Genomic DNA, 15,063 nt, shown 5'->3' on the forward strand with positions numbered 1-15,063 from the left:
CTACAATATCATAAAGCATTTGAGTTTTCTTTCCTGAGCATGATGTCAGAGGAAAGTGATGGTTGTAGGAATATGGTGGTCAGTTTCAAGCCTTAACCATAGACTGTATATATAGTAAGAATGGGCCTCCTCCTCATGCTATACTGTATAAAGATAAAGCCTAAAGGGGCTTTCAGATAGGATTAATTATTGATTAATTAATTGTCTATGTGTTGGGCAATGTGAGAGCTATCTGAGCTGAGCGCAACGCAAGGTTGTGTGCTCAGAAGTTTAAAAAATGTACACTTGGGTGCTCTGTGACGACACCTCTCATTTAAAAGAGGGGTAAGATCAGATCACAACAAACAAGACCCACCTCAGACATTCTGTCGGTGTGATCCACTACCTGAAGTCTTTCCTCACTCTAGTGCAACTCTCCCCAGCAGGCTGTCAAATTACTCCCTACTCAGCCTGAAGTACACCTGGAAGTGGCCAGAGGCCTGAATCCTTCCAAATCCTATCATGCCCTGAGGATTTCATGAACAATGCATCCTATCTGAAAGCACCTTTAAATCCCCCGTGACAGGCGCTGACATATTGCGAGTTTGGAGCCAGATTGTGAGCAACAGGGGTCAGCTAGAAGAGCTGTGATATTGACGTCACACTACGTCCACTAACAGAAACACAAATTTTACTTAATAAAACTGATAAGAAAGCTCAGGTTTGTGGTGTCTTAGCAGAAAAGATTCTTGTGTTGGTTTGAAGAGAACGTAACACAGTTTAAACCTTTAGCATCAAATAACTAATTAAGTAAGAAAAGACGACTTGATCACAAATCAGTGTGTCACTAACTCACTATAAGGACAAATGTGTATTTGATTTTAAAGTTTGACCCATGTCCTATCTGTAAATATGGAGGGGGCGGGTTTTAAGACCAATACAGCAGCCAGTCAGCAGAGGGAGCTCTAAATCGTTTGGCTTCACTTGAGGTGAGGAATTGGGCTGTCCATTCTATATACGTCTATATATATACAGTCTATGGCCAATCAACAGTTTCGCTATATCATACAATGACATCATGAGGGTTCATTTATAAACATCAAAAACATATTAGTGCCTACAAATACTTCAAAAGCAGCTTTCACAGCACTGTCTGCTCTTCTGAGGACAGTTCAACAGTCAGAGGATCAGGAGGTTATCTTTCCTTAAATAGCCCTCAAACTGCAATCAAATAACTCCTGCTAAACTCATAAGCAGTTCAATCCAGGGACATGCATGATCATGCGCTGAAGTCTTGCATTATACATGATGCATTCTTGCAGCAGCTGACCCTGAGTCTGCACACATTCAACCACGCAACAGTTTACCGTGACTGAAAAGCGTGCAGTCCCAAACCGACAACTCTTACAGTCAGGATGCACTTTGGAGCCATTAGGGGAACACAACCTGAGAAAGACATCATCATAGAAAGAAGCAAAAATAGTGAGTGTGATTAATGCGAGCTGACAGCTAAAGATCACTGATAAGAGAACTTAATAACAGCAGTATGATCCTTTCAGTTTCTGTAAGGTAATAGGGAAAGAAAAGGAATATGGGTGTTTTATTTCTGTTTGAAAGATTTGATAAGTGCATGACCTTTATATGATGAATGGGGAAATGATTACAAAATAATAAGAGTATCTTAATGGCACACGGTCTTAAAGAATGATCCACAAAATTAGCTGTTTAGTCAAGACGTTCTTAAAGGGATAAACTTGATTTCACTTGATATCTTTTTTTATTTTTAACAATCTTTGCCCTCAGTTTTAAATGACTCCCCCCCCCCCCCCCCTCTTTTTAATGATTTGAACATGACTGCAGAGGAGCTGGCCAAATATATGAACGTATCAAATCATAATCTCAAAAAGTCCAGTGCTTCTTCTTGAGCAGATGTCTTAAAGCCCCTTTGCATTAAAGGCATCATTTATAAAAGCTACATGCTGGACATTTTTTGACAAATTTGGGATAATGTTGACCTGTTTTTAAGCCCAATGCACCCTTTCTGTCACAGATTACCCGAGGCTTGATGTCAGAGAAAACAGTTTTACTATCAAAGCTCCTAAACTAGCATGATTGAAGCGCTAAGTCAAGTAAATAGAGGCTTTTTAAAAGTTTCACAAGGCTGGAATCTATTTTATTCCCTCACCAAGTTCCATTCCTCAATGGTTAATTTATCAATTCTTGAACCAATTTTTGGACTTAGACTCCCATCACCTGCAGTATTCGTTGCGTCTTAGTGTTTAGCAGACTTCTATTCATTTCCTTGGAAGCTTAGCATGCCTTTCAAGGCAAATGCCACTCTGTTTTGGCAAGAGGTAAAATGCCAGGAATCCTAATCAGTCATGAAAAACATCACCAGGCGTGGAGTCCGAGATAAGGCCTAAAAAGCATTGTTCCATTATTGGAACTATACCGACTTATCTAAATATCCTGTAAAATATGTTTATAACAACCTTTGGAATAAAAAGGCCTTTTCATGGCTGAGATGCATATGTATTTTTACACATTAGCATACGTGCCTTGAAGAAACAGCAGTCAGTGTTTCTGTTGAAGTGGGCACATTTAACTCTGGTGGGTGCAGACCTGTTTGCGCTTTAGCAAACCTGTTGGAAGACTATGGAGGTCTGGCTTTGGGGCTTATTGCAGCACAGATGTGGTAAATGTATAGACACATCTAAGTCCATACAAACTATGTCACATCTCAACGGATACCTTTGTTCTATAACCTTGTACAAACCCTGCGCCAGAAGATTCACTCCCTTTGAAAAGACAAAATCAAATATTTAAAAGATAATTCCCTTCCATCTATTGCAACTTGGGTATCTTTTTTTGACCATCAATCTTCTCTGTTAACACATTGTAGTCTCAGATGTAATGGCTTGGATTAGGGAATGCCACAACATTGCTTATAAGACAAGCTTTGACTGGTTTAAATGTCATGCCGGATATATTTAACTGACAAATCCCCATAAAAGACCAAAACCAACAATAAATGTATCCTCATAATAAGAATGTCCTGTGAAGCAAAAGCCTGAAACAGCTTATTCATGGGTTAGATGAGCGTTATTGTTATCCCAAACTCTTAAAAAGACATGGATGAGCACACTGTTGCACTGCCTGACATTTCACATTATTAAGATGAACATGGGCTCTGCAGTTTATTTTGAGCTCATCTGACGTATAAAATCCTCTTTTTTGGTGGTAAAAGCTTGAAAGGCAATTTGCTTTTCTCTCCTGCTTGAATATCAAATGCTTAAGAAAACAGGTAATTACTGGACAAATGTTCCAGTCTGAATAATCATCTTACATCGTCTACAGTTAAAATGTATGTCCTGGAGAAATATTGGACGTAAGCTCATATTCATTCTCTTTTTGGTCCTGTTTTGGTCTCCACCAACTCCTTTTTGTTGCTACTTTCATTAGCTTAAGTTATAGTTTATCTTTCTGCTGTTTGGCACTCAACATGCATCACAAAGTGCTTTTATAATTAGGATGTACATACAAAGTGAAGCTACCCTATGGTTGCCAAAGTGAACCCTGCATTATTTTTTTAATGTCCAACAACCCCATTGGTTGTGGGAAAAATAATACTTCTCACTTGACTTAACGATCCAGTAAAGACTTTTGGTCCTAATCACTAGTTTCAAGTTATATTTTAAAACAGCTCAGTATTCATTTTGAAAATGATATATCCTTTGAACTATAGAAGACAAAGTGAAAGACATGTTACAAGAGGGATGCAGGTCCTTCAATCCATCTGTGTATCCAGCCTATCATCTAATTATAAATTATGTCAAAATGAATTAAAACTATAAGCCAGAATGGATGTCAAAGTTGGCAACGTCTACTTCTGTTTCACAGTCTCAGGGCTTATCTGAGCTTTTTATTTTCTTTTATAGAGGTTACCTCTGGTGACAAAGTTGTTGAGTGTTGGCTTGGAAACCAAAACACAAAAAAAGCCAAGGAAAAAGGCAAAGTTTGATGACGATTCTTTGTGGGTTCATCACCATGAGTAAAGCTCCTCATTTGATCCATTGCTCATAATTCCTCAAAGTATGGATCAGTGCAGCAGATTCAAGTCAGTCGGAACAGATTGACTTTGGATTGAGGGTCACAAAAGGGGTAGTCCTCCAGAAAGTAATAGGAGTTTGACTGGTGAGTTGCTTGTTTTGGTCTTTTCTTGGGATTACAAAATCCAGATTAATAGTGATCTACAGGGGACATCACACTACATACTTAGTCCACAGGGGGTGCCAAGATCCACACAAAAGTAATGTTTCTTCATGTTATTACAGTATAATAGAATATCTAATGTTTGCATTTCATTGTATTTAGGCGACAAAATCCTTCATTTTCAACAATGTTTACTTTAGCCACGCTGTCACCGAAGCAATAGAACATTCTAGTGAAAAATTCATTTTTAGAATTGTGTCTTCTGACAACCTGACCTCTAAACTATGATCCTATCCACTAGTCTTAATCCTGTTATGTAACTTTTGAAAAACCAAGCCCTGGTAAGACAATAAGCTTATCGTAAGTCTAATGGTGGTTGGTGGTGTTTGTCTATTTTGTCACCATTGGACTTTTACGTCACAATTTTGTGTTGTTTCCTAAAATTGGTGGTCAAAATTATAAAAAAAGAATTATAAAAAAGAGATCCAAGTTGATATGAAATGGAATTATCCTTTAAACATGTCTAATACTGATGGGGTTTGAACCAATATCTACCTATAATAATGCCACTGATGGTAATCAGTGTCGTCTGCCTTCCATTCACTTCACAGTCAAACTTTTCCATGCAACATTTTTGGGGAATGTATCAGCCATAATGGATTTTTGATAGGAAGCAGCACACAAATGAACTCATTTGCTTTTCATGAGCTGCAAGACACGTCGTTTTTCATAGCCGTCCCACGTGCATACATATTACTCAGATTTGTCTGCCTTCATGCCACATGTCATATTGATGGTCCTCAGCTGAATGTTACCGTACAACACAGATGGTGCAGAGAAACAGCAACACAAACCATCAACAGACTTACACCGCACCATTTCGTTTTCTCTCGTGGTTTCCTTCCATGTGGCATCAAACAACACAAACGTGAATTGATTTCCTGATGGTTTTTGACTGTCCTTTGTTTTGTTTTTTTCCGGCACTTTGTACTTACCTGTGCTTGGCTTCCAGACATCCTTTACTGCATGTGGCAGTATGTGCTGGCCAAAGTGCCATGTTTTCCTATGACAGGGACAATGAGACACAAATTGCACTACTATCTGTGTAATACAATACAATACAATACAATAGAAAGGCTGTGTTCCATAACTTATATTTAAGAAAAATATCCTTTGCAATATAGGTTCTTCTGTAGGTCTGATGAACAAATATGTATCATATCCTAACAGGAGATTACATCCTGGCTCATTGGCATCCATGTGGTCTGATGGTCATGTTGAACCCACTGATGTCCTCTGTCATAATTCTAAAACTGATGTCTGTACAGTACACTCCAGTATGGGTCCCCTCTGTTTTCACCACACAGAGAAGTGATTGTTGAAAATTGTTCAGAGTGAAATGAACATTTTACATAACATTTTACATTTGTATGTTTTCTTTTTTTTATGTGTGTGTGCATGATTTGGTGTGGATGACTCACTGGGTTACACAGCCTGGGTGAAGCCATAACACACTTGAATAAAAATGATGAGCCTCCTTCTGAAAGCCTCTGTCTTCTTCTAACTGCCCAACAACTACAGTTTTTTAAATTCACAAAACAGTTTTTCATTGTTGAAAATAATCTAATTCAGGCCTGAGGTTCAAGTATTACTTATTCATTAAAAAGACAGTTTTAGTGATTTCTAAATGTGCCCATGGCTGGTTTCTCAAGCTAAACTGATTCAGAATCACATTTGAATTTACTCTTACTTAAGGTACTCATTAGCAAAACTATTGGGTATATTTCATGTACAAAGCTGGGAACATATTTTCTTTTTCATCTCTAAATCAAAAGGCTTTTTAAAGTCAAGGTTCAGTGAAGTGTGGCCCTCTAACATTTCAAGCAAAGAGGTGCCTGACCTCCAAGTGAGCCATGCTCGTAATAAAAAGAAACCCTATAAGCTGAACTGAATCTTCTGAGTAAGAAATATTCAGACTTCAGGCAAAGATCACTTTGAGGTCAACCGTAGCTGCAACAATAAAACACAATCTCTGCTATTTCAATTGCTACTTCTGTTTTACTGATTCTACCATTGCTTTATTTCCCATGGTACTCAGTGTTAAACCAACAATTTATCATTTTGGTAAATTTGCTGTCTTGTTTAGAATTTGAACTCTTAAATTGTGTTGAATAATTGGACCTGTATGAATAAGATCATTTTTAATTAGAACCTAATTTAGACCAAAAACATACCCATATAAGTCTTTGGCCACCAGTTTACTCGGGTGCTTTCACACCTGGATCATTTGGAGAGGTCGTTTAGAAACAGGGGGCATTACACCCCTTGGGCTGTTGGACATATGTGAATACATCATTCGCAATCTGAACAACACAAGCAAGCTGAGATTGCCTAGACAAGGAGGTCCAGGCTTATTTCCAATCAAACACTGGAGTGGTTTGTTTGCAGTGGGATCGCAATTGAGCCACCAACCAGAGCAAATAAATGGTGGCTTCAGTAGTAGCTGTAGTTTTTTGCAGCAGTATTAGTAGTAGCAGTAGTAGTACTGTAGGCTGGTTAAATATTCAGTAATTCAGCTACTAGGCAAATTGGATTACAACTGACAACCAGCATAAAAACAAAGATAGGCTAACGTTACTCACCGTCTCCATCCAGTTCAACATCAGCAGAACATCACAAGATTGGACAACATCTACTGGTTTAACAACTTGTTTGGTTCTGAGAATTCTAACCCAGCTTGTTGAACAATAAGCACAATGGGTAATTTGTCCATCTCATCACTAGAACCTCCACTTTTGCTAAGCTGGCCTTGTACCTTTACATATCGCTATCAGAGTTTCTTGGCCTTTTCTCAACACTCCTTAGCAGACATAAAAAGCCCCTCACAGGTTGTTTGACTTCTGTTTTTACATGAGTGGTGTCAAACATTTGACAAATATGCCCATCTGCCAAAATTTCTGAGACCTTTTAACCTCCTCGATGCTCCAAAAATCAACCCATGACTCATTTTGTTGGTAGTTAACATTAGTTGTCTTGGAGCCGTCCGACATTGGCCAGCACACATGGCATTTGTTTACCTACGCAGTGGGAAATGGAGGTTGTGACGCAACTGCATAAGAACTGCCCTACATATGTGTGTGCATTGACCAACTTTACAATATTGCTGTATGAACACAGAAAAGACCCCTGGGGAAAATGGTATAATGTATGTTATTATCTGAGGCTGAACAAAACAAACAAGATATATGGGGTAAGCATCATTAGATCCATCAGTGAACAAAAAGGGGGAAAATGTATGGTACACTTCAAGGAACCCTAAGCTGTATATGGAATTTTAATTTATTTTTGTGATATACTTGCAATACCCTTGGAGCCTTTAAATTGTAGTTTTTGGCCTGAAAATAGTCCAGTGACTGAGAAATTGCACTATAAAGGTGCAAAATATAGGTATTGGTAGATAGGTGTCAAAAACCATTCACCAGCAACTTGAGGCATAAAGTGCTACTTACAGTATCACCAATTCTAGCAGAATGTACCCGTTAAATGATCTCTGCTATCCAGTCTTTTTCTTCTCTCCAAGTGGCCCATGTAGTGCAGCTGGGTATTCAGTATGTGGGAGAATGACAAGGCAACATCCCTTTTCATTCCTCCCACACCGCAGTAATTATACTGTCAGCTGTGGACGGCAGGCAAAGCAGAGGGCGACACAATAAGAACAGTGGCAAAGGGGCGTTAAGGCCATCTCTTGGCGTCAAGCCTGTAATTTTGCATCTCAAATGATCATGTAAGCTGAGCCAAATTGTTCTGCAGTGGGCCCATCTCCACCGCACCAATGATATGATGAAGCTTTGCAATAAGCAGGTGCTGACATGTTGTTTTTTTGTGGGGCTCGAGGCAAGAGAAGCAGACGATGGAGAACAGGAGATTTTCAACAATGATTGAGTCTGCCTGCCTGATGAAAAATGATGCAACTGTAGGGGGCACAACACCCTGCCAAAACAAGTCTCATCCATCGCAAGAAAACTCTGCGATAATCTGCCTCTAAACATAATAAATGAGGCTGACGTGGGAGCGATGGAGCTCAAACTTTAAAACAATCTGTTGTCTGAAAGTGATTAAAATCTGCAGACTTTCCTGCCGGCAACACAAATCACAGAATTGTCTCTTCCTGAAGAGATTTACACAGAGAACTTGTACAAAAGAGCCAGGGTTTCTAAGAGAATATGATCAGCTCAGAATAAGTTCAACTCCAGTCAGTTTTTTTTAAAGATACATTTTTTTTGGCTTTATATGCCTTTTCTGAGAAAGGACAGAGGATAGAGTCAGAAAAAGGGAAAGAGAGAGCGGGAAATGATGTGCAGGAGCAACAGGTCTGACACGTACCTGGGCCGCCTGCCTGGAGGACCACAGCCTCTGCACATTGGGTGCACACACCAACCACCATGCCACCAGTGCCCTGAACTTTAACCACTCCTTTAGAAATATCTGGGGTTATTGGGTAACACTTATTTAGATCCGAGCCCTAAAATAACAAACCTTAGTTATAATTTAAATAAAAATAGCATGAATAGGAATTCTGTATTATGTTTCAAATTTCCTGAAAATGATTTTATGAATGAAAATACAAATGTAAAATTCATATAAACAGAGTTCGTGAGAACAAGTTTTCCATTCTAATGTTATCCATTGTTTGTGGCAGAATGCATCATGAGGATTTGTTATAAGCTCTCTACATAATCAGTATGAGGGTGCCGTCAGTGAAACGAGGTCTCTGGCACCATCTAGTGGCCAGTCAACTGACAAATAAAAATACAAATCTTACTGCGTTTGACTCCATTATTATTACTTGAGTAGTGATCTGCCATTCATTCATGTTATGTCAATATATACAACTGATGTGCAGATGATGAAGACAAACTGTTGTAAACAAAGCCAGGGAATGAGTGTGCATACTGACTAACCTTTAAGCTGGAGATCACCAGAGATCCCTGTGCTGTGCTGCGCTGCACTGCTGCGTGACCCTAATCTGCCTAATAACATTATGGCTTCTAAAACCTACTGGGTTGTACCTACTTGTCTCTGACAAGGTGGCACGGACATTATAAACACAGGGACGACAAAACGAATGTTCTCCCTGCGAGGAGGGATTTTACACAAAATCAACTGGAAATGTTTACCAAACCTGTGAGTATTTTGCATTTCAGCTACAAATAGTTTGAAGCTTTTAATTGTTTGAAACCAGCGATGGAATTAGCTGATGGTAGTCATAACATGCAATGAAAGTGGGAAAGGCATGTGCCTGTAGTGCAGTGTGTACAGCTTTAATATGTGAGACATTAAGCTAATACGGAACTGATATAAGGGTCTCCTTAACCTCTGAATATTTCCAGAAGTAAATAGCAGTTAATTATGTTTCTTTTTTGTGTGGACAATGATGCATACCGCAATATGATTATGAAGAAATCTTTACTTCTGAATTCAAACATAAATGTAGAACCTCCAAGATGTTTTGCTATCACTTCCTATCAGCTGTTATAAAGGGTTTGTAGGTGGTAACTAATAGCTTTAGTCAGGGTTAGTAAATCCCTCACAAATGCTAATTAAAACAGTAATAAGTAGTTGTAGTAACTTGTTTTCTTTAACAAGCTCTCTAACAGCCTTACAGCAGACGGCTGAACCCTTACAAAACTTTGGTTCCTACACTTGTTTGGCCTTTTTCTATTTATACGGAAGCATTATCTCTTTGTCTGTAGTTATGAACAGATTTGCAGCTTCAAGAAAGAAGCTTCTGGGCAAAAAATCAATGTGAATACAAAAAGTTTTGGTACTTAATAATTAATATATTTACTTCTTGTTAATATTTTCATCTTAAGACTTGATGGATGATGGAAGCAAAATATTTAAAGAAAATTATATTCTGAGTAAAGTCATTATTTTATTAAGAAAATGTTGACCCTTTAGTGATGATTTAACAGTTTAAATGAGCAATTAAGTGTTCAGCCCTACATGCAAGAAAGCAACAGGTTGCCTGATTTGGTTGAAGCTTATTTTTTCAGGCAGGTGAATATATGAATAAAAGCTCCTTAAAGGAACTATGGTCCTGATGCTCTGTAGTAACCGTTCCTAGAAGGCAAAGTGTTTCTCAGAGGGATTTTCTAGACTATTTGAAGAGCAATCAAACATACAAAGCACGCTAAAGGGATTTTTCTTACCCGGTAACTAAATGTTGTTGGCCTTATTATTGGCTTATTACACGTCTATAAAGCATTCATGAAGGATTAACTAACTAAACTCCAGGCTGTATTTAAGGGTAGGGAAAGGGCAAGGTAAAGGTAACCTGTAAACATATAAACCTTTCCAGGAATACTACACTTATTAAATTGGATTACTACACTAATCACTACACTATCGGTACGCTAATGTTTGTTTGTATGTCGATTTAGCCTAGAAGAAACCACTCTTCCAAAGGTCCTTGCAGTTTACATGGTAAGAATACACGTTATTTACACATAAAGTTGTTTGAAATTCTCACACATCATACATAACATCTAAATAAATAAAACTAGAACAATGAGGATAATTTACAAAAACAAAAACCCAAAGAAAGCAGACGAAATAGAGGCTTTGTTTGAATTAACGTGTCATCGTAGGTCATTTCCTGGAAGTGCTTGATTTATTTTGGAAAAATAAGACAACCTCCAGCAGCTTATTATTAGACGTGTAGGTAGTTTTATTCCAAGGAGCACAGGCCACATTATCAGTGAGTGATTTGTGAAGAGTAAATGATTTCTCTTTTGTTCAGGGGGCTCTCCCACGAGAAGAAATGTTGGGCATCCAGGTTAAAAATACCATGCTGCATCTGAATGGTCAAAACCTCCGACTGGAAGCTAAAAGTGGCCGCAATTCAAAAACACCTGGCATCCATCTGTCATCAACACATGGAAGGGAGGCAGTGGGTCAGCTTACGGGCTGCTTGCCGACGCAGGAGGGCATGACACAGTTGGACTTGTTGCTGCTAAAGTCACCCAGGCCTGAGCTTGAGAGGGAGGCTGAAAATCAACCAGTGAGGCGCCCTCTGAAGCTCGCCCCGCTGGAGCTGACAGAGGAAGTGAGGGAGGCTCAGAGGCAGAAACTGAAGTTTATCGATCAGGAGGCCAAACCTGTTTCCTGTAAACTGGATGGGACAATCACAGAGCCCTGTCCAAGGAAGGTGAAATCATGTGTAAGGCAGAGACTGGTGAAAGCTGCAGAATGCCCCTCTGCTTCTTTTACACCACTTAAGGCCCAACAGCAAAATCGATCCACACGGCCACAGCTGATTCGCACCAGTCCCATAGAGCAGAATGGAAACAGGCTTCTGGAGGATGTGGTGTGTCAAGGTACCCCAGCTCCTCTGTGCAGCAAGCCTGCCCCTCCCTCCCTTTCGTCCCGTGTTAAAGCGCGGACTGCATGTGGCCCAGAGGTGGTGAGACAAAACCCCAACCCTCTCCAGCAAGAGATTGGGACAAGGCGGTTGAGGCTGAGGAGGGCAAAATGCCTTGAAGAGGATCAGTGTAATTCAAACACGGCAACTGTGGGATTATGTGCAGATAAAGTCAAGATGGCCCAAGGTGTTCAAGGCAAAGGGCAGCGGGCAGAGAGGGCTACGAAAGTCCAGCCGACTCCTGAAAAAAACATGAAAGAGCCTCTTGCAGAGCTTGGAAGCATCAGGAAGAGCAATCAAGAGGATTGCAGTCAGCAATCTGCGAGGTGCACTATGAGCCGCCAGTCGGCTGATGGTGCAAGCAGAGAACACGCACTGGAGGGTGTTAAGCCAAGTGCTGCTAACTGGAGATTAAAGAGGAAAAAACCCTTGATGACCAAGCACAACAGTGAAGTCCCTCTGGATCCAGCAGTAATTTAATTCATCTTTCACTTTTGCTGCTCAGGGTTTTGCTCAATGATGTCATACTTGAGTCATTAGGAGAAACAGGTTCATACCAATTTTGGATGCTATTAAACAAATGAACCAGACTTTAGAGTGTACAGTCATCCTGATAATTTCCCAGCAGATAACAAAGTAAATGTTGGAGTAAGATAATGTTTTCAAGCTGTGTGCCATTACTCACTTCTGCACAGAATAAGTCAGTTTCAAAGAGTTCATTGAAAGTGAAAAAAAAACATTTTTTTTTGTCATTACAAATAAATCTAATTTTGGAAATGTTTTCTAAGTAGAAATGGTCCAGTCTGTTACGTCAAGTCTAAAATATTTGCACCATATTCTCCATATTTAATGGAAAACATGATTTTTTTCACATAGTGTATTGCTCTAGATCTATTGCTGAGGGGTCTTCACACAGCATATCCCTGGCACAATACCACAGAAATCTCAGGTTCATTAATGGCCCTACAGACTTTCAATTGTGCTCCAAAAATAGAAAATAAAAAATGTGCATAATTTCATATAAGACATGTCGCTCTAAGTTATAGATTGTTCCATTAACAAATGCTATTCCCCTGATCTGAGTTCCCGCTGATTCAATTATGTGAAACAGACACAGCACAAAGCAAGGCTGATGGCACATCACCACAAGCCAGTGTAGTGATCCAAAACAATGCAACAGCGGGAAAATACCTCATGAAATGACTTTGGAATGATGAATAATTAGAGGGTTTTAGACCAATTACCAATTGACCAACTGTTAATACTGACTGTGATGAATAAATACAACACCTGTCGGTTAAATACTGCATTAAAGAATGAAAACTGTGATTTAAATGGTAGATGGACTTGAGCTTGTATTGCACATTTCTAGTCTCTTGACTAGTCAAAGCGCTTTTACATCTCAAGTCACATCTACCTATTCACACCCATTCACACACTGATTGTAGAGGCTGCTGTGGCTATTACACATCCATACATGGCCTACGGAGCAGCTGGACTAACTGGGGATTAAGCGTCTTTCCCCAAGGACACAAGTATATGTGGCTGCAGGAGCTAGGGAACGATGCCTCGGCCTTCCGGTTGAGAGACGACCAACTCTACCAGCTGAGGCACAGCCGCTCCCATACATGATGTCTATGTATGAATATTGAACCAATAACAAATCTGTTCTTCCTACTGTAATCCCTGCTAATTAATATTTAAGGTTTTATATTATAACTTTCATAATAAAGAAAGTTACAAAGAAATTCAGTCATACAATATCATTTTTAGTGGTTACTGATTTCCTTTCTTTAAAAAAGCATCCCTCTCTGCTGTTGTCTGATTGCCCTCCGCCCCCACCATGATCTCTGTGAAAGACTTGGCTGACGCTCAAAGTTCTCCATGAACGATGCTTCATCAGACCTTTGGTCGTTAGCCAGACGGGCAACATTAGTTAAATATACCCAGGCTTAAAACAGGTCATTATGATCTCACTGTCTGTGTCATTAACACAATGCATGATTTATTTCTCAATTTATCCTTGACAAAAGAAAATGATGGTTGTCTCTTCAGAATGAAACTTTATGGAAGAAGATAAAATAAAGTGTCTCCAAGTGTTTCACTCTGAGGCATCAGACCAGAACACAGGCTGCGCACCTGTGGGGCAAAAGTAGAAAAAGTAGCCTCGTAGGTAACCAGGCATCTGCATTCACAGCTTGGTGTTTGGAGGTTTTCATGAGATGCTTCTTAGGTAAAGAAATAAAAAAATGAAAATATACTACTTCAAATACCAGCTCAATTAGATGTAAAGGGTTGATCATTGTTAGCATGATCCAAAATTCATGGAATTCATGGAAAAGTCTAAATATCAAAGTTTTCCAAAACGCTTCCTCTGTCCATGGCATCCTCTACGTTCACATTTTGGGTTGTCATTCTCGCTAAAAAGGAAACTGAATAGCCTGAAATTCTGTAGGCACACAATATTGTCAAATTACTGTAAAAAAAATAAAATAACGGGAAAATAAATCACACTATTATTGTTATACATTATCAAATATGTTGTGCTATATATGTGTGTCCTTTATCTGTACAACGAATGCAGTAATTGATTTTCTGGCCACTTTGGTTGAAAAGGTTTGTCTGTCTACTGTCTGTTATTTGAACCAAAGCAGTTAAGTTGTAAACCCCAAAAATGTGGCATTACATTCCTTTAATATTGTTGGACATGAAGCAGATCTGTCTTTTGAGGCAGGAGCTAGTCATCCAGGTGAATAGATGATCTATTTATTGTTAAAACAAAACATCTCAAAAATGATCCAACTCACCAGGGGAGATAAATGATGAATGGTTACTCTGTTGGGCTACTGGCTGCTACAATGAATTATGTATGTATTGCCCTGAATTCTGTGTTAAAGAGCAGAATTCAGGATGGTGCCAATTGAGTCCATTTATTCTTTCTTGCCTTGAGCGTATTACTGGGTTGTAGAGTCAACGGAAAATGCACAGGAGTGTTTCTCCCGCTCCAAGCTCCTGCTCGGCTCAAACAGTTTACGTGGTTAATAAATAACAGTTTTCAACTTTCTTTTCTCAGTGCCAGGCAAGTTTAATAACTGTGGATTAATGTTAAACAGAGATACACATCATGTTATTTGCACACATTATATTGTGGAGGTCTACAGGGTAAATGGAAAAAGGTAAATGGACTTGAGCTTGTATAGCTCTTTTCTAGTGTTCTGACTATGCAAAGCCCTTTTACACCCCAGGTCACACCTACCAAGTTATACCCATTCACACACTGCTGGCAGAGGTTGCTATGTGAAGTGTCCAACAGAAGTAACTTATCCCATTCATATGCTGCCGAAGAAGCAGCAGGAGTACTTTGGGGTTAAGTGTGTTGCCCATGGAGACATCGGACATGTGGCTGCATTAGCTGGGGATCGAACCCATGGCCATCTGGATGAGAGACG

The 15,063-nt window shown here is 39.4% G+C and overlaps 1 protein-coding gene across 1 annotated transcript; it reads left to right on the forward strand.

The window, feature by feature from the left end:
• The first annotated feature begins 9,269 nt into the window (after positions 1–9,269).
• On the forward strand, positions 9,270–12,215 carry LOC132990954 (uncharacterized). Its single transcript, XM_061059499.1, has 2 exons — positions 9,270–9,375; positions 10,994–12,215. The coding sequence occupies exons 1-2, from the start codon at positions 9,361–9,363 to the stop codon at positions 12,092–12,094; spliced, it is 1,116 nt and encodes a 371-aa protein (XP_060915482.1). The 5' UTR covers positions 9,270–9,360; the 3' UTR covers positions 12,095–12,215.
• Positions 12,216–15,063: the final 2,848 nt, after the last annotated feature.

This window comes from Labrus mixtus, chromosome 16 (genome assembly GCF_963584025.1).
Source record: "Labrus mixtus chromosome 16, fLabMix1.1, whole genome shotgun sequence".
Taxonomy (NCBI): Eukaryota; Metazoa; Chordata; class Actinopteri; order Labriformes; family Labridae; genus Labrus; species Labrus mixtus.